Below are 19,733 nucleotides of genomic sequence, written 5' to 3'. Positions count from 1 at the left end.
CCCGCGTCTCCTGCATCGGCAGGCGGACTCTCAAGCACTGCGCCACCAGGGAAGCCCCCCATTCATTCTTAATATGATGACGGCAAAACAAAATTTCTGGCCATAAATTAAAATTCTCATTGCACAAAAAAAAAAGTCAGAATAAAAGTTAGTGTTAGCAAGCAGAAATTGGAATGGTATCCCCATTGGAATAGTATTTTGGGGAAGAAAAATCTGTAAAGAATGGGTGGACTTGGACAATGGTCATCAGTGGCTGCTAGAAGAACTACATGAAAGGCTTTGGAAACCTTTATAATGGATGGATTAGGCTGACAAAACCTGATTCCACTGATCAGCACTTTGACCATGATATGTCTAGGTGTGTGTGCATATGTGAGCATTTATGAGTGCATTTATGAGTGTTTAATCCTTCCTGGAGTTCTCTGAGTTTCTTGCATCTGTGGACTGTTGTGTTTTGTTATTTTGGAAAACTCTTGCCTATTTTGTCTTCAAGTATTTTTTCCGCTCCTTTCTTCTTTTATTTATAGACAAATATATTTCCACTGGCTTTTCTTTCTTTTTTTTTTCCATTGGGTTTTCTTAAAAGCACTATTTGTTTTTATCATACATAGGAAATGAAGTACCTATCTCCTTAAGGTAATGTCTACAAAACAAATAAACTTCTTATTGGTGGTAAATAAAAAAATTTGTCAACAAATAAATGTATTTCCACTGACTTTTTAAAATGCATTTTGCTTTTAGCATATATAATAAATTACTATCTACCTCTTTAAGGTTATATTCACAATCAAGAATTGACTCTAATGAGCAAATCTTGACAGCTAGACATTAAAAGCAATGATGTGTTTCTTATAAATAGTTTGGACTACTCTCACATCTATCACTACATTTCCTGAGGAACATATGTATTTCTTTCCTTGGTGGAGATGTTAACTGCTGTTATGATTTCTCTTAGATTTCTTTTAAGCTAGAGCGCCCCCTCCTTCCCTTTCATTTTTCTTGCCACATCTTATTAAAGAAACTGGGTCAATTATCCTGGAGAATGTCCAGCATCTGCCTCTTCTAGTGTCATCTAACTTGTTTCCCTATCCCTGTATTTCTTGTAAACTGCAAGTCAGTTTTACAGCCTTGATTAGATCCAGGTTAACTCTTGGAGGGGGAGGGGAGACAAGAATACTCCATCTGGGAGCACAAAATACTTAGCTGTCCTACTTTTAATGATGCTAAGTTTCAGTAGTGGATTCAGGCGGTGACACTCTGATCCCTCAAATGGTAAAGTTCCCTACTTCCCTTTGTTCATATAGTTTAAAACACTGACGATCTTTTCCTGAATCAAATATTTTATTAGGGGATGCAAGTATGATTTTCTAATTCTACCATTCCTTCCACATTTATTAGCTGGGATTCTTCTGTAAAAAAAATATTTTCCTTCATAAACCAGCACTATCTGGTTACTGTGAAATAGTTCAGGTAGCCAGTTGTCAGAGTAAGGCATAATAATGCCTTAGTTAACTTGGTGCCTTAGTTAACTCCCATAATGACCGATTTTTCTAAAAAGTATCATTACGAACTTGTGGATTTTACATTTCACATTTACATCACTTCATCAATCCACTGCAGTCATTATTCTTTCTGATGCTCAATGGTCCCATTTTGGGGAGCTCCTGTCTTTAGTAGCTTCCTGGATTTTTGGCTCAGCAAATGTCCCAGGTTTATCTTACACATTCCCGACCCAGTCCTGGAATCATCTGTTTCTCCAAAGAATCTTGGTACGTCTTAATGAGAAACAGTACTGAAAGACCACAAGAGGGCACTGGGTGAAGAACAGATACTCCTTAATTTTAGTTTACTAGAGAGTAAATGTCAGCCCAGGTGAGATAATAGTTAATTGCCTACAAGAACCTCATTAATCAATGGCACCACTGAGTTGAGCCCTGACTTGTGGTCCACTGTCTATCCTGATGATTGTGTAGTTTCTTATTTGTATGGTGACTGAGTCCTCATTATGTCTAAATTATACTCTAAGAATGATTATTTTCCCCCAAACATCTACATGTTACAGTATAAAAACTTTCATCAAAATCCTGTTCAAAAAAAGGAAATCAGACCCCATTCTCAACTCTAATGGCAACTAGTTTCCCATCATGATCAGAAAACAATGTAGAGTCCTAACCACAGCCCATGAGACCATCAAAAAATTCATTAAAATCCAAGTCTCTGCCTTCATAGAGATCAGTGGCTTATTCTATCTAACTACCTGAAAATCCTCCTTCTGAATTTGTATAGAGATGATTTAGCATCCCTCTTAATATAATCTATAGAAACCTCCCCAAAACTAATTCTAGCAATTAAACCTAAAATTTTAATACTCCAATTTTGGAATGTTTCATTCAATGCTCTAGAAAGCAAAAGTTAAAGCCCAATTCTGTACATGTTAGATACTATGTACACTGCATGGCACACGTCCCACAAGTAACTAACCACACAGGACCAAGGTAAGACAGAACATAGACAATTTTAGTAAACCATCTTTAGAATTAAATTAACTCTTACTGGTGATAGGAGTTGCATTGTTGGGTGTGTCGGCTCTCAGATACTGAGTCGTCTGGGTAGATGGCTGAGACAGCCCTTGGGAACTACTGCTGGCACTGATGCTGCAAACAATTTTTAAGAGAGAAATACTTGGCAAGTCAGCTTCAATGAGAAATCTCCTTTTTCCATACATACAAAATGCATGTAGCCATTATAACCAGCTTAAAACCCTAACGGAGATCACAATAATGCATGGATCTCTATCACAAATGTTCCATATTGAAATTTTAGTCTGTCTCATAACGTAGAGCTCTATTTTTTTCCTTCCTTTCTATCTCCACAACCACCAGGCAGGTTCATCATATCACAGTCATTCACAAATGTGGTATTCCTCAGACACCATAGATAGCAGTCCTGAACCTCACAAAATGTTATGCTAGGGAACCATCTCTTAGGAAAAGAGTTCATGCCGCTCAATTAGATTGCTTTTAAGAAAAGGAGTATAAAGACAGGCCTCTTTTAATGATGGTCCAAAATCAAATGGCCTACAGATGATGGAGTATGAAAGCAAATCAAACGTGCCAACGTGCTCAAAGCTTGGGAAGGGACTTCCTACCTGGTTCAAATCTGTTTAATCATATACATTTTGCTTCTTCTACTTCCCCAATCCCACCTTTTTAGAATTTACAGAACTTATTAGAAATCTCTAGCACGTGAAGCATTCTATTATGCCATATTCTTTAAGTAATGAGGAGACCCAGAAAATGGTAGGCTCAAATAAATGTGAACCCCATACTCAAGATTACTACAGATTAATGTCCTTTTGTCTTGTCAGTGGATGACGACCTTATCCCAGGGTCACCCTTGCACACATTCCAATTTCACTGCCTCAGCCCTTGTACTTTTGCAGCAGTGGAGAAGTGAAGCATAGAAATTCAGCATGAAGGGTGAAATCACAGGCAGGATGTCATCCCCTCAGGAGGAAGGTCTACTTTCCATGCCTCCCTTAGCTATAGGATCGGCAGAGTGCCATAAGAGTCTCCCAAATTTCCTAAATATGAGAATTGTTTAAATGACCACACCCCACAAAATAGTTCTGTATTTTCATAACCTAGTGATTAAAAAAACACATAATGATAAAAAGCTGCTACTCAAAAATTGATCTATATAGGTCTACACATATAGTGGGTATGGGACAGTACAGTGAAGAGATGTAGAGCATAACCTTGAAATCAAAACTGCCAGCACCACCATTTATTAACTAGCTGTATGATCTTGGGCAAAATGCTTCTGAAGCCTCAAATTCCTCGTGGATAAAATAACCATAATACTACTTCCTGAAAAGGTTGCTAAAAGGATTACATGAAAAATATAATCCTTTTAGGGCAATGCCCTGCTCTCAAACATACACTTACAAATTATTATTACTAATTATGCATATTATTACCAATATTATGCATCCTTAATTCCTGGAACCACCAGGAACCTGTTTTTGGAGTTCTGAGTACATACTACTCAAAGACCACGTCAGAAATCAAATCTGTTAAAAGTCCAGGGTTCAAAAATGGGGAGAGGAGAGAAGTATTATCATCCCCAAAGAGGGGGGAAATAATAGAATACAATTTACTTACCCATAAAATGGGATAAGAAAACCTACCTCCCAGGATTTTTGTGAGGTTCAAGTTGTATAATATATGTGAAAGTATAATTCAAATATTACCTGCAACCAATGTACAGGTTGAATAAATATGCACAGATCCCAAATTATTTACTAGTTATTGTGTTTCTCTTCAGCAGCTCAACAGTAGGTGGCACTCTTGTACCACCTCATAATTCCTGAAAAGCCTGGGCATACAAAGATGTTATGCACTCATCCATATTTAGTGGTCCCTACAATGAGCATAGCACTAATGTAAAGCGATCAGAACAAACCTTTGAAAGCCCAGACTTACTGTTATGAGAGAAGCACGGAGCAGTTGGGGATCAACCCCTGATACCTATTAAATTCAATATCTACATAGCTACATCACATGAGGTAAAAAATGAAATAAAAATGTACACTTGCTAACACTTAATAGTTTAACACCAGTCTAAATAAATTATCTCATTTGACTTTCATAAGCAAGTAAGATTAGTTATGAAGACATTAACCTTGCTTTAGCGTTGAAGTTAGAACTTAGGGCAAAGCTCATCATTTTCCTTCAGAGAGCTTATTATGATTTATATTTCTCTATTTTTCTGTGTAATTCATTTATTTAATTATTCATTCAAAAACTATTTACTAAGTGTATACTAGATGCTAGATACTGTGCCAGGTGCTGGGGATACAGCAGTGAACATAAGAAACAAAGATCCCTACCCTCATGAAGCCTACATTCTAGCAGGGATTTCTGGTTTAGTATCTATCTTGCCCAAGCAGACTGTAAACTCCATGAGGGTAAGAAAAGTACCTATTTGTTCACTCCTCCCTTCCCAGCACTTAAGCCAGGGCCTGGCACAAGAGGCCTCAAGTGGGCCCAACTCTTAGTGAGAGCTCAATTAACACTTACTGAATCAATCAATCAATAAACAGAGAAGAACACCCTTCCTTGGAATAGAAAGCTATAAACCACACAGAAGAGTTGCTGCTGACATGAGCTATTGATATATACTGAAAGAGGCAAAGAATTATTGCTCTAACAGAATGGTTTCCTGTCTCTCTCTACTCATTCCTCATTCAATAAATTCTTCATGCAACATTCATTCAGTGATACCTGTTAGACACTGAATAAGGGGAATACAGAAATGAATAAGGGGAAATAAAAGGGACCCTGTCACCAGTAATGGCAAGGGTGATGGGGCAATGCAGATAATGGGAAATGAAGATATTGCCAAATAACAAGTTCATGTATCCCACAAAGGAGTGAACTCTCCTATAGTTGCAAGCTAACAGGGAAAGACTACAGTACAGACAGAGGGCAGACCAATCCCTCTGTGGAAGAACTTTACAAAAGCTCTGCATCTCCAGAATACACTCATCTGGCACAACACAGAGACTGAGAAGATGAGCTTATAGTGTCAGGAGAGGGAAAGTCACACACTTGGGCTCCAACTGCCCCTGGCATGAGCACACCTCAGGCAGTTTTATTCTCTGCCTCTAAATAAGCTCTGTGTATAAGAGGACTCTGGCTCCTGAGTGTCAGGAATGCAAGAACTCTGTACCATCCCTGTGCAAGCAATTCCATGGAGCCATGGGTCCCATCAAACCTCACAGGGCTGCTGTGAGGATTAAGAGGATTAATGGATGTAAAAGCACATGCAACAGTGCCTGGCATATAACAAGTGCTTTATACAATTAGAGTACTGAGTTATTACAATACAGCTATTACAACAATAATGAGTCTCTCCTGTTGCTCGGTCCTGGGCCTAGCAGTGCAACCCTAAAAAAGTTATTTAATCTCTTCAAGCCTGTTTCTTTATCTTTAAAACAAGGATACCCATAAGTGGCTATGAGTGTCAAATAAGATAATACATGTAAAGTGCTTGGTACAGTACTGGTAAATAGCACTCAATGAAATGGTAGCCATTGTTAACTCAGTGGCCCCAGCACAGAGGGAAGAAGCAGTGTCTCTTAAATGCTATTAGATTACTGGATGGCAACTTTCTAGTCACCACTATTAGCTTGCCTGGCATGTAATAAATAACAGCTAGTAGAATAGGAAAGAGATGAAGAAGAAATTAGTCCATCACTACCAACACACTGCAACTTTCTGAAAAGAAAAATCATAATAATGGCACTTACTATATGCCAGGCTTGTTCTAAGAGTTTACACTTTTATTTCACTGAAACTTCGCAACATGCCTACAAAGTATGTGCCATGATCATCTCTGCTTTAGAGATGAGGAAAACTGAGACATAAAGCAGCTACAAAACTTCCTCTATCTGGGCCACAAAGCTAGTAAGTAGCACAGCCAGAATTCAGAGACGTGCTGGCTCCAGTCCATGCTCTTAACCACTAGGCTGTACTCTGAAAACAAGTGATGATGAAAGCTGCTTCTATTCAGGCAATATCTGGAAACACCTGCCTGAAAACTAGAGAACTGGAACACCAATTCATGGGTGGTAACAAATTATTTCAGCAGCAAAGGTATAAGCCCCATGGATTCTGAAGTTCTTGTACAACTCTGATCTCTGTGGGTTCAGAGCCCCCCCATACAAGCATTCAAGGAGAATGTTTATCAAGACAGACTACTAAATGCCATGCCTTCCAGTGACCTCTAACTCTGCCATATCCTCTCTCAGAGTCCCATCAAAATGTTCCTGTTACTTCACTTCCCCCTCAGTTCTTTCTCTACAAAACTTGATTGTAACTAACACAACCATATATACAAAACATACTCTGAAACATCCCACCTGTGAATTTCCCTTCTCACTCTGACTTCCTCTCTCTTCTTTCTCTACTCAGATAAAGAAAGGGTAACAGAGGGGACAGAGAGTAGTTAGGGGCGGGAATTAATCCAACCAGGATCCCCATCCCCTTGTGCTTTTGTTTCTGCCACACATATGCTTACCTGCTGTATGTATGGCACCATGTAGGACTGGGGAGTCAGCAGTAAGATGCACTGCTCCCTAACTGGGAAAAGCTTACATTCTAGCAGGAGAGACAAGTACACAAAAACTGATTTTAGAAGGAAAAAGTAAAATAATTGCTACCAAAAAGAGAGAGAGACAGAGAAACGGAAAGGGAAGGAGAGAAAGACAAAGAGAGGAGGGAGAAACTGATGGTTGGGAGGCTTAAAAGAGAGTTCATAGAAGCGATGGCAATGGAGTTGAAATGTGAAGAATGGTTTGAACCAGTGGAAAATGCAGGGAGCCCTGTGGGCAAAGGAAAGCATGAACAAAAGTCCTGGAGGGAAAAGTGTAGGGCAAAAGTGAGGAACAAATAATCATTTAACTGGAGCGTGAAGTAAGGATGAGAGACAAGGCAGGCTCATCTCCAGACTGTAAAGGAGGGTGCCTTGAAAGCCAAGTCACGAAGCTGAGAATGTCTTCAGTCAGCAACTGGGAATCACTGAGGAGGGAAACGAGAACTGTGCACTAGGAAAATAAACCTGTCTATGATTCCATCTTTACCTCTCACCCTATCCTGACTATAATGTCCTCCTGGTCATCTTGACTCACCCAGGCTGGGACGAGCACTTGTTTTATTCCCACACTATAATACACATACCACAATCATCAAATTTACAAACTTTTATAATATGGGTTAATGTCAAAGATTAAATACTTGAAGTCATGAAGTATATCATTTTTTTTTTTTTTATTCCTAGCACTTAGCATAACATCTGACCCGGTGTATCTCAAATCCTACACATTACACTCATCCAGAAAGCTCTAAGAAAAATACTGATGCTCAAACACCACCCTAGACCAATGACATCAGAATTTCTGGAAGGGGGTACCTAAGTGCTGATGTATTTTAAAAGCTTACCCATGACTCTAATGTGTGACCAGGTTGAGAACTAATGATTTAAATCATAGCAGGTTCTCTGTTAATAAATTGGATGGATGGATGGATGGATAGAAGGATGGATAGTGATGGAGGGACAAACTAGGAGGAAGAAACAGGGCTATTTCAAAAAGGTACTAAGAGTCTAGAAGAGAGTCATGTCAAAGGGGATGTGGGGAAAATCTTGATCTCTACTCTACTTCTCCACCAACTAATAAACTAATTTCTGACTTCACAGATTTTTAAAAATAAAATCAGAGAAACACAAAGACAGTATTTTTTCAAGTATTTTTTCCCTTGGCTAGGGAAAGCCTCCCACCCTTCTTCCCCTGCACCACTGTGCACTAGTGGGCATGGGTGTGTGTGGGCTCCCATGTAAATGCAAACAACTGCTTTTATTTTTTTCCTTTCCCAAAATATATACGATACCTGTCATCCAGTTCAATCCTTTTCATACTATGAAGGTGCAAAACAGCTAATATTATTGCTACAAGAAATATTACTGCACAGCAAACCCCTACGCTGATGTAAAATACACGTGTAGAAGTCGTTGGAGCTGCATGTACAGGATCATCTGAAATAAAAATGAACAACACATTAAGCTTTTTAAACAAATATCATCAATTGCTTCGTGAGCCAATATACACAATGAGTACCCTGTTCTTTGTAAAAGATTTTCATTTCATGTGTCCATTCTTTGATAAGATCAGTTACCAGTAGCATGTTGATGTAAATTCACACAATTTAAAAAGTGTTTTTGTTGTAGTAAAAAAGGGATTTTAAATAGAACTTTTGGTTAATGAGTAAAATTTACAAGCGGTATACATATAATAAACCATCTATAGCAGTGCTGTCCAATAGGGGAATGCTCTATAGGGTGCATTCCAATACAGCAGCCACTGGCCACCTGTGGCTATTAAACACTTGAAATGTAGCTAGTACAATGCAGGAACTGAAGTTTTAATTTTATTTCATTTCAATTAATTTAATGTTAAATAGCCACACGTGGCTAGTAATTACCATACTGGACAGCAAGCTCTACAGACCCTTCCTCAACAGTGACACCTGGTACGGAGAGATCAGACATCTTTGTTGCCGATGACCACTAACTCACAGGGGGAGGGATATACAGTAGAGCGACCCACAGGTAAAACAAACAAACCTTTCATCTTTTTCACTTTTGAGAGTAACAGAAATTATTTTGCTTATCTGTTTTTAAAGATAAAAGCAGGAAAACAAGACTATACTCATGAAATAAAATAACAGTCACCTTAATACTATTCAAAAAGAAAGAAAGCCTCAACAATAGGGGAAATAATTCAAAGACACAGAGACACATGTATACACATACACACAGAAGCAACTGAGAAAGAGATACAGAAACAAAGATCCACATGATAAGAGCAAGCAGAATGGAAGACAGAGAAATAGAAACAGAACTGGTGTAACTGGAGATTCATGTAAGTTTTGATGAGTACTCACATCAGAATTCTAGTGAAGAATTTGGATTTTATCCTAAATGAAATGGGAAGTCACTGCAAGGTTTCAACCAAAGGAATGATACACACGATCATACTTGAAAATAAAAGAAACAAAGATGACTCTGCATGCTGTATAAAGAATACTGTGGGGAGGGGCAAAAGCAGAAGCAGGAACAAATCAGGTTACTACAGCAGTCCAAGAAAGAGAGAGCAGTGGCTTGGACAAGAGTGTTATGGTGAAGGTGAGAAGTTCATGGATTGGGAAGCAGAGTCAACAGAGTTTGCTAATGGATTGAACCCAGGTAGAAAGAAAAAGAGGAAGCAAAGCTTTGGCTTAAAGAATTAGGTGGATAAGGTACCTTTACAAGCAGAAAAAAGAAGCAGGTTGGGCAAACAGAGAATCAAGAGTTTTGTTTTGTCCAAAAGTACCTGGTACACATCTACATGGAGATGTCAAATTGACAGAAATACAAATGTGGAGTTATGGGGATAGGTCAGGACAAAAGATAAAAGTCATAGCTTTCAAAAACTTAAAAATAAGATTGCTTTCTAAAAGTTAAACTTTGAATCAACAAATAATAAACCAGAACAGATCAATGCAGAGAGACCGAATGGCTTCTAGGGCAGCTAGACTTGACAGCAGCCTGAATGAAGGTATGACTTTCCTTTAAGAATGCCACAGGCCGTTCAACCTTGAAGGGGTGGGAAAGGAAGGTCCCAAAGGCTGATGTTGGCAGTATCCATCTCAGCACACTCCAAGGCAGAGGAGAGGGTACCGCTCTGCTGGGCAGGTCCCCAAATGCGCCCCGCCTGACTACCTCCAAATTCCAAGGCTTGTGTATGCACTGTTCCCATTCCCTCACTTCGACATTTTACCTGCCACCACCTAGTCACCCTTCAGGTCTCAGACAAGACGCCACCCTCCTCAGGAAGCTCACCCTCATTCCCAGAGGAGGTTACTTGCCCCTCTCCTCAGGATTTCCAAAGCCCCTTGTGCTGGCCATGTCACAGCCTGCCACAAGATACTGTCGTCACTGGTACTGCAACTCCATTTCCTCTGCTACATTAGAAACCCATGGGGGCTTACAGAGTCTGCTTTGTTCACAGTTTAATCCTCTGCCTCAATCATACCACCTGGCACATCATAGCCTCTCGGTAAACGTTAGATGGATGAATACACAGAAAGGGAGGGGAGGAGAGAGGGAGCAAGGAAGAGGCAGGCAGAGACCAAGGATATGCAATACTGTATTCTGCTTGTCAGAAATAATAACCCTACTAGCATAAAAGAAACGGATAAAATCGCCAGAATTTTACAAGTAAAGTTGGAGAGCAACAATATTTTAAAAAATAGTTTTATTTTCTTCTCAAAGACAAATCCAAATGAAATATTTCTAAAAGGCAGACAAATCTCATATTATTTTACCTTCAAAAATGGTCTACTTTGAGACAACCAGATGCTTTGTGCCTCTTGAGGCGATGAAAAAGATAAAATAGGAAGCACATACTACCATCTATGAACTATTCTAGCCAAAAGAGTTGGTTCTCAACCTAAGGAAGTACAAAATCCAACTACCAGTTTAGAAGAGAGAAAAACATGTTAAATGACACCACAAAAATGCAGGTGTGGAAAATTCTTTGAGACAAATGACTCAATTTCTTCAACAAATAAATGACACTGAAGGGAAGGGGGTGGTTTCTGATTAATATAAAATACATGTCAACCAAATACAGTGTGTGTAGGCTTCATTTGGATCCTGATTCAGGGAAGAAACTATACAAAGACAATTTTGAGACAATCAGGTTAATTTGAACATGGACCAGCTAGCTATCAGAAGATATTAAGGAGTTAATTTTGTTACATGTGATAAATCAAATACAAGTGAATAGGTGTTGGGTGATTGTGGCTTTTTTGTTTGTTTGTTTTTGTTTGTTTGTTTTTTTGTTTTTTGCAGTACGCGGGCCTCTCACTGTTCTGGCCTCTCCCGTTGCGGAGCACAGGCTCCGGACGCGCAGGCTCAGCGGCCATGGCTCACGGGCCCAGCTGCTCCGTGGCATGTGGGATCTTCCCGGACCAGAGCACAAACCCGTGTCCCCTGCATCGGCAGGTGGACTCTCAACCACTGCACCACCAGGGAAGCCCGTGGCTTGTTTTTTTAATGGCCTTTTAAAAAGTTACCTACCCTGAAACATTTATGGGGTGAAATGATATGATGCATACGATGTGCTTCAAAGTACTACTCTATCCTTCCCCACCCACGCACCCAACTGAAAAAGGAGGAAGGAATCAACGGTACAGGACTGGCAAATGTTGATCATTACTGAAGCAGGGTGATGGTCACATGGGGGTTCATCAAAACATTCTCTTGACTTCTGCATACTTGAAATTCCCTCCCCCGATTTTTAGTTTACTTCCATAAAAAGAATCTAGTAACATTTTAAGATACTGCTATTAAAATGACTTCAGGAAGAGTAACAGTTAATGATGTATCCATGTCAGAAAAGGAAAAAGAAGTCTAAGTTATACTACCTTACACAACCATTATCAAAAACTAAAAATCTCCTTCAAGTTTCTGCTCTGTAGGTTTAAACAATGTGGATATTTAAGCCTGTATTTTCACCTGGATGAAACTAGCTGAGGGTTACATCCAGGCCATGAATTAGATTTTCTATCCTTCTGTTAAACAGATGAAGATCTTACACATATTTCACGTTCATACTTTAATTATGACCATTTGAAATGATATAAATTCTTGCTTATAAAAGTTTTTTAGATCACATGAAATATGTATGAATTTTGCTTTACAAAATTTTCAATATTCTAATAGTTTCATCTGAACACACCAATCTACAAAACATCAGTGAAATAAGCAGCATGGCGTCATTTAATCTTTTGACAAACTGGAAACCACAAAACATCCAAGCTACACAAAACCATGTTCATTTGCAATCCATCATTTTTCATCCCTAATGATGGAACAAGATAATAAATACAGTAACACTTACAAATAGTTCTGCTAGTGTTTTTGTCCAAGGATGAAGTTTTTACTTCTTCAAGTTCTGAATTAAAAAGGAGATAAAAGATGCTTTAGAAATTCTTTCTTTTCCATGAAAATCCTTAAATACCAAATTATATTTTCTGAATTTTTTCTCACATAGCTTTATGTTCTAACAGAAGTCCCTGAACTAAGTAACAAGGTATTTGTCACAAGATAATAAATATATAGATAGCTAGTGGGAAGAAGCTGCATAGCGCAGGGAGATCAGCTCAGTGCTTTGTGACCACCTAGAGAGGTGGGATAGGGAGGGTGGGAGGGAGATGCAAGAGGGAGGGGATATGGGGATATATGTATACATACAGCTGATTCAGTTTGTTATACAGCAGAAGCTAACACAACACTGTAAAGCAATTATACTCCAGTAAAGATGTTAAAATATATATATATATATAATAAATGCTACATTACTATTCTGATAATCATCACTATATTCATCAATCAATAGTCTATGCCTATATTAGCCAATGGGTATTACTTACAGACAGATGCTCAATGAAAAAGGGTTTCTGTGATCAAGAAGTCTGGGGAAAGCTACATACTATAACCTCTGTGGAGGTTCACAGTGCACATTAGCAGAGTGCAAAGGCTCTGAGGAGTTTGAGAGTAACAAAACCTGTCTAATCCAATAATTTACACCCTCATAAAGGAAAATTTTCTTCCCAGTAACACCCATTAACATGTACAGTACATGTATGTTTTCTGTGGCAGACAGTTTTCAAAATGTAGAAAGCTGGAAAACCATATAAATATATTAGGATCACATATTAAAGAGTCATGAATGTAAACCGGATGATTAGGGTGGCCAGAAGTATGACCACCAAATAAAAAGGGTCGTACTATATTAAACTTAAGTCTAAAACAGAAAATTACATCAACTGTTAATTTTCATGTACATATTAAAGAAAATGGAGAAGGTATGGGATTATTCTGAATATCGGCTGATCATTAACCTTAGTGGGCTCCACAGACCCCATCACACTTGTCCAACATTCTGCCTTTAAGCACTAACAGATGAAGCGCCATGGTATAGGCAGCGTCACCTCCCTAGGGGCCAGGAACCACCTGTTCTGTTTTCCTCACTGACTGCCTATGCACGCTTAGGTGACCACTACAGGTCCCAGTCTCCTCATATTATATAACGACTAGGTTGAACTAGAGTCTCTAAAGTCTTCTTTGGCTTTAAAATTACATGAAGGTATAACTGGATATGCAAGAACTGACAAATGTATCAAAACACCAAAGCTAACAAGGGACTAACTTTTCATTTTAAAAATGTCCATTCTGACGAGATCGCGCATTCAGGGTGGTGTGGCCATAGACTAAAAATGTCCATTCTGGATAAAGAAGTGCTGAAAATACACATGCACGCGCACACACACACCACACACATAATGGAATACCATTTAGCCATAAAAAATAAGGAAATCCTGCCATTTGCAACAACATGGATAGACTTTGAGGGTCTTATGCTAAGTGAAATAAGTCAGAGAAAGACTATGAGGTATTCTATGATCTCACTTATATGTATACAGAATCTAAAGAATCAATTTTTTTAAAAAATCATAAGAAAAGAGATCAGATTTGTTATTATCAGAGGCAGGAGGGAGGAGGAACTGGAGGAGGTAGTCAAAAGGTACAAACTTCCAGTTATAAATACTAGGGATATAGCGTACAGCACGGTGTACTTTATATGTTATTTAACACAATATGTTAACTGTATGATATATGTTGAGAGTTGTTAAGAAAGTAAATCCTAAGAGGTCTCATCACAAGGAAAAAATTTTTTTAGTTTTTTGCTCTCTCTTTCTATTGTATCCATATGAAATGATGGATGCTAAGTAAATTTACTGTGATAATCATTTCACAATGTATGTAAATCAAACCATTATGCTGTACACCTTAAACTTACACAGTGATGTATGTCAATTATATCTCAATAAAACTGGGGAAAATATACATGGAGAGTAACTGTTTACTTTATATTTACTCTAATTAAAAGATTAAATTAGAGCTTAAAAAATGCCCATTCTAATGCAGTACAGCTTTTTTACTGGCATGTTATCTGGACATTAGCCATTATAACTCATTTGCTGGCCTCAGGTGTTCTCATAACACTCAGCACTAACTTTGACTAGGAAATGTGTTAAGAGACAGTTTGCCAAAGAAGCCAAAGAAGCAAGAGCATGCGTTTGCAACCCAGCTCCACCACTTAGCTGTCCGGCCTTGGCAAGTTGGTTGGATTCTCTGAGCCTCAGCTTCCTCCTCAGAAAATGGAGATAATGAGAGAACCTACTGCCTACGGCTGCTATAAGCATTAAATGGGTTTAATGTGTGTAAAGCACTTGGAACACAGTAGGCACTCAGCAAGTTTAGAGGGGTTTTCTTTAGCTTTTTTTTTTTTCCTATTTTAGATACTAACCAGCTCTACCAATGTGACTTTGTAAATTCAGGTCACTTTAATCTCTCTGGAACTTAAAGTGAGTGGGTTGGACTAGATAACCTTTAAGGAGAATTCTAAAATTCTTTGATCTATGACCTAGTATGCTGAAGCTCTTTCATATCCACTTAATTTCCTGAGTAACAGATTATTCAAAACCAAAAACTACCAACATGTATTAAGTACCCACATATGGTATTCTAAGTTTCAGGTTATTAGCTTCAATTAATCTAAAATCAACCAACCAACCAACCTCTTGAAACAGGTTATTATGCCATTTTACAGATGAAAAGAACTGAGACTTAGGTTAAGAAACCTGTTCCAATTATCCTGTCAAGAGCAGAGCTGTAATTCTAACTCAGGTCTTTCCGGCCCCAGGGCAATTCTTCTACATAATGGTAATTCATAAAGGAAACATAGTTAACACCCCATTACTGAGGGGTCCCTATCAAAATTACCTGATTTCTTTACCTCTTCAGCCACTAGTGCTATTTCACATTCCTAAAGGAAAACGTCCTTAGCAATTCTGATGAAAATTTTGAGAAAGCAGGAAATGAGTGGGGCCTGAATGAGATTCCTGGCTACAAGCTATCTCAGTGATTATTTCGGAATTTCATCAGTTAGTGCTCTCTTTTCTCACTTGCAACTATAATCAAGATTTGATCACAAATCTGTAAAAAGATGACAAAATCTATTTTTGACCTCCTCACATCTATATAAAACACATACTTTGGTAAATAAATTCCTTACTTTTGTAGCACATTTTCCTTCGTTTAAAATTTAAGACTGTAAAGTTTTTTGAAGAATTTACTGTCAAGTTGAGCTGCATTAGTATCATAACTTCAGAATCTACTTTGCCAGTACAGGAAAGCTCGACCCGAAACACTGTTTGAAAAAGAAAAAATACTTTAATTTTCTAAAAATCAACATTAATGCCCACTGAATAATTTAGAATTTATTTTTGTTGCAATAAAGCTAAAAATAATACATTTACATAACATACTAAGCAGAAACTTTCAGAGAACTTTAGACTACACAGCTTTGGACATTAAGTACTTCATTCATTATAGATATAAAAGTTAGCATTAAAGAACAAACCAAGACATAAAGGAAGAGAATTATTTTCAAATTTTCTCATGATTTTTAACATATCAATCTGTCTCATAAGTTCTCTTATTATAATACAGTAAAGCTACAGAATCATAAGGCAAACCCTACTACCTCATCAGTCACAATCAACAGTAATAACAAAAATTACTTGATAAAAAAGGAAAGACAATTCACCACCAAAATGCAATTATGTATTATTAATGAAGAGATTAAAAATAAACCTGTAAATGAAACTGATAAATTCTCAACTATGAATTAAAAAGAAAAAAAACCTTTCTAAACAGAAACTGGCTTTTAATCAATTAATGTAGTAAGGAGATAACAGACTTTGGTGCACATCTTTTTTTTTTTTTTTTCAATCTTTCAGTTTAAGACTCTTTTTCTACAAATTTAGAATACATCATTCTACCATCTACATCAGTGTATGAACAATATGGGCATTTTTGAATTTCTTTACTGGCCCATAAAAATTAACCAGCTTTCCCATGTTTTCTTAAAGCTTGGATTAATGAATGTCACTAATAACAGTGAGTAAGACTGTCAAAAAAGTTCCATAACACTGGGGCTTATACTGTCAAGTATAAAAAATTTTCGTTTTCTTTAAATCTCACATCTTCAGAAGCCTCTCTCAAAAGGCTGGCTCAAAAGTAGTTAAATTGGTGTAAATATGACACTTAAATGATTTTCTCAGACATGTCCTGAGTGCCTATCCTGTTCCAGATGTTATGCTAGGCACCAAGGGTAGATAGCTGAAAAAGACAGCTCCTGCCCTCAGGGTGGCACAGGCTAGAGGGAGAGACAAAGAATTACAAGATAATGTGATCAGTTCAAAACAGTTAAATACAGAAGAGTTAACAAATGGAGGGAGAGGAGGCAGGAAAAGGAGAGTACAGATTTTGAGTCTTGCAGAATATTTAGTATGAATAGAAATTCACAAGCAGGAAAGATGAAAAAATGGTTCCAAATACAGAGACCAGCTTGTGCTGAGAACTACATGTAGCATGGCACTGCTGGAACACTGGGGCAAATGCAGCAATAAGGTTTAGACAAGGCAGGCAGGGGCAGATGTAAACACAGCACACTGGCTGGGGAGTCTGCAATGTACTCAGCTGACTGGGGTGGGGGCACTGAGGGGCTTGATATCACATGGTCAGAAGTGAGTGTTCGGTGGTTATCAGGGCTGCAGTGTGGGAACTAACAGAAGAGAAACAAGACCAGACAAAGGGACCCAGCTGGGGGCCAACATGCATATAAGGAGACAGAGAAGAGCTGAGTGCAGACAGTTCTGGAAGGGATGGAAAAGAGGAAATGGTTTAAACAGTCCAAATAACCTCTATTTAAAAAAATTACTTTTCAAAGTACTTAAGCATATAATACCTATGTGTGTGCATAGAACACTACATTATCAGTAGTTTAACTGTTCTTTGAGAGTACATGGGACACAGTTAAAAACAGTATGTTAAACTCTGTCACTGAGACTCACCTGATAAAGTGCGTGGAACTTCCCCCTGAGCAGAAATGTTGACCTGGGGCATGTCCATAGCCACGAAATTGTCTACTTGGAATCCCAGCTTATATTCAACCTGTAAAATGGAGAAATAAACAAACTGGATCCATCATAACAGAAAAGGCACCAACAGCTTGACCTCACTGATTTAGGTCATTAACTAATGAATGCATGAGCCTTTCATAAGAACAAATAATCTAGCTATTTTTTAAAAAGTTCAAATTGTCAGAAACCGTGCTAGGAATGTTCCTTTTGTTTTAAACAGTTGAAGAAACCAAGCCAGGGAAGTTGAATATATGCAAAGTAGCTAGAGTGGGAATCCAGCTCAGCTGCGTCTAAGACTTTTCCCCACCAGACTGCATTGCCTCTTACATGACCCATTAGATTACTGTCTTGGGGGTGTGTTTATTTTTTTCTTCCAGTTTTATTGAGATATAATTGACATATATCACTATATAAGTTTAAAACGGTTACAGCATAATGATTTGACTTACATACATGATGAAATGCTTATCACCATAAATTTAGGGAACATCTATCATCTCATATAGATACAAAATTAAAGAAATAGAAAAAAAATTTTCCTTGTGATAAGAACTCTTAGAATTTACTCTCTTAACAATGTTCATATATAACATACAGCAGTGTTAATTCTATTTATAAGGTTGTACATTATATCCCTAGCACTTATTTATCTTATAACTGGAAGTCTATAGTACCTTTTCATTGCCTTCATCCAATTCCCCCTGCCCACCTCCTCTGGTAACCACAAATCTGATCTCTTTTTCTATGTGTTTGTTTGTATGTTTGTTTGTTTTTGAAGTATAAGTGACCTACAATGCTATATTAGTTCCGTTTATGCAACAGTGATTTTTTTCTATACATTTCAAAATGATCACCAAAATAAGTCTAGTTACAATACGTCACCACAAAGATATTGTTTAGTTATTGACTATACTCCCCACACTGTAAATTTCATATCCTTGACTCTTTTATTTTGCAACTGGAAGTCTGCACCTCTTAATCTCCCTCACCTATCTCTTTCCTCCCCCTCTACCCTAACTCCTCTGGTAACCATCTGCTTGTTCTCTGTATTTATGACTCGGTTTCTGTCTTGTTATGTTTGTTCATTTGTTCCTAGGAATTTTCAATTGGATAAAAATTCAATCCAGTAAGCCACCCTCTATTTCATGCTCAGAACAGTACCACCACTCTCCTGTACAATCTGCCATCTAGGATTCAGAAATTCTGCTAAGGACCACAGCCACTGACAGAGACGCCCTGGAGAGCCAAGGGGCTGAGATGTATAATTTACAGACCATGACTAGTCACCAATGTCTTCTCTATTTGATAAAAGCCAAGCTCTGAGGGCCTGCATGTGACTGGTGGATGAAGGTATGTTCTACAGACCCACTCACCTCACAAGCAGATTCCAAGGTACAAATTTCTCATAGGATATCTAAGCCACATTCTCTAGTCCAGCTTTCACCACTGAGAAAGTTTATGTTTGGATGCCCATCTAACCTCTAGATCTATTTCTCAAGTGATTCAGAATCAGGAAAGGAAGAGGGGTGACTAGGAAGATGTCCTGGGAACACCAATATTCTCTATCAATACGTGGCCTACACAGGTGGCTTAATAGAACCAATCAGCATCAATCAATAAATATAGTCCTGTTGCTAGAGAGATGTTCATGAAAGAAAGAGTTCAAAGTGCAAAGCAATAGGTGAAATTCAGAATGGCTGCCACCTTCAAGACCTTCAATGAGGCCTTATATTTCACGCTACTCTTTGTCCTGCTCTTGGGGACTCAATAAGAATGGTACCCCTCTCCCATTCAGTGGTCACAGGGGCTTTTTGGTGGAGGCTGGGACTGGCAGAAGCCAAAGGGCAGTGGGTTAGGAAAACAGTAGTAGGAAAGAGGTTCAAGAAACCATTCTTCAAGAAACTTAACTAGGAAGAATGTAATCAGGTAATGGTGGGGGGCAGGGCTGGGGGTGGGTGGTGGGGTAGATTTCAAAGCCTTTCTTTCTTCTTTTTTCAATGGAAGATAAACATGTTTATATGCTAATGAAAAAAAAACAACAAAAAAAGGACTTAACAAAGAGGAAACAGGGAAAGA

General features: G+C 38.2%; 1 protein-coding gene across 1 annotated transcript in view; it reads right to left on the bottom strand.

Moving 5' to 3' along the window:
• The window catches only part of RYK (receptor like tyrosine kinase), a 96,050-nt gene that overhangs the window by 35,890 nt on the left and 40,427 nt on the right, over positions 1–19,733 (bottom strand). Inside the window, exons 4-8 of the mRNA XM_007457555.1 lie at positions 17,589–17,688; positions 15,746–15,880; positions 12,506–12,559; positions 8,451–8,595; positions 2,554–2,654 (exon numbers count right to left, since the gene is read on the bottom strand). Coding sequence (XP_007457617.1) covers positions 2,554–2,654; positions 8,451–8,595; positions 12,506–12,559; positions 15,746–15,880; positions 17,589–17,646 — 493 coding nt within the window. The 5' untranslated portion in view covers positions 17,647–17,688. The remainder of the gene's footprint in view (positions 1–2,553; positions 2,655–8,450; positions 8,596–12,505; positions 12,560–15,745; positions 15,881–17,588; positions 17,689–19,733) is intronic.

This window comes from Lipotes vexillifer, unplaced genomic scaffold, assembly GCF_000442215.2.
Source record: "Lipotes vexillifer unplaced genomic scaffold, Lipotes_vexillifer_v1.1 scaffold86, whole genome shotgun sequence".
NCBI classification, from domain to species: domain Eukaryota; kingdom Metazoa; phylum Chordata; class Mammalia; order Artiodactyla; family Lipotidae; genus Lipotes; species Lipotes vexillifer.
Note: the sequence above shows the minus strand (reverse complement) of the source record. Positions and strands in the feature narration are given on the sequence as shown.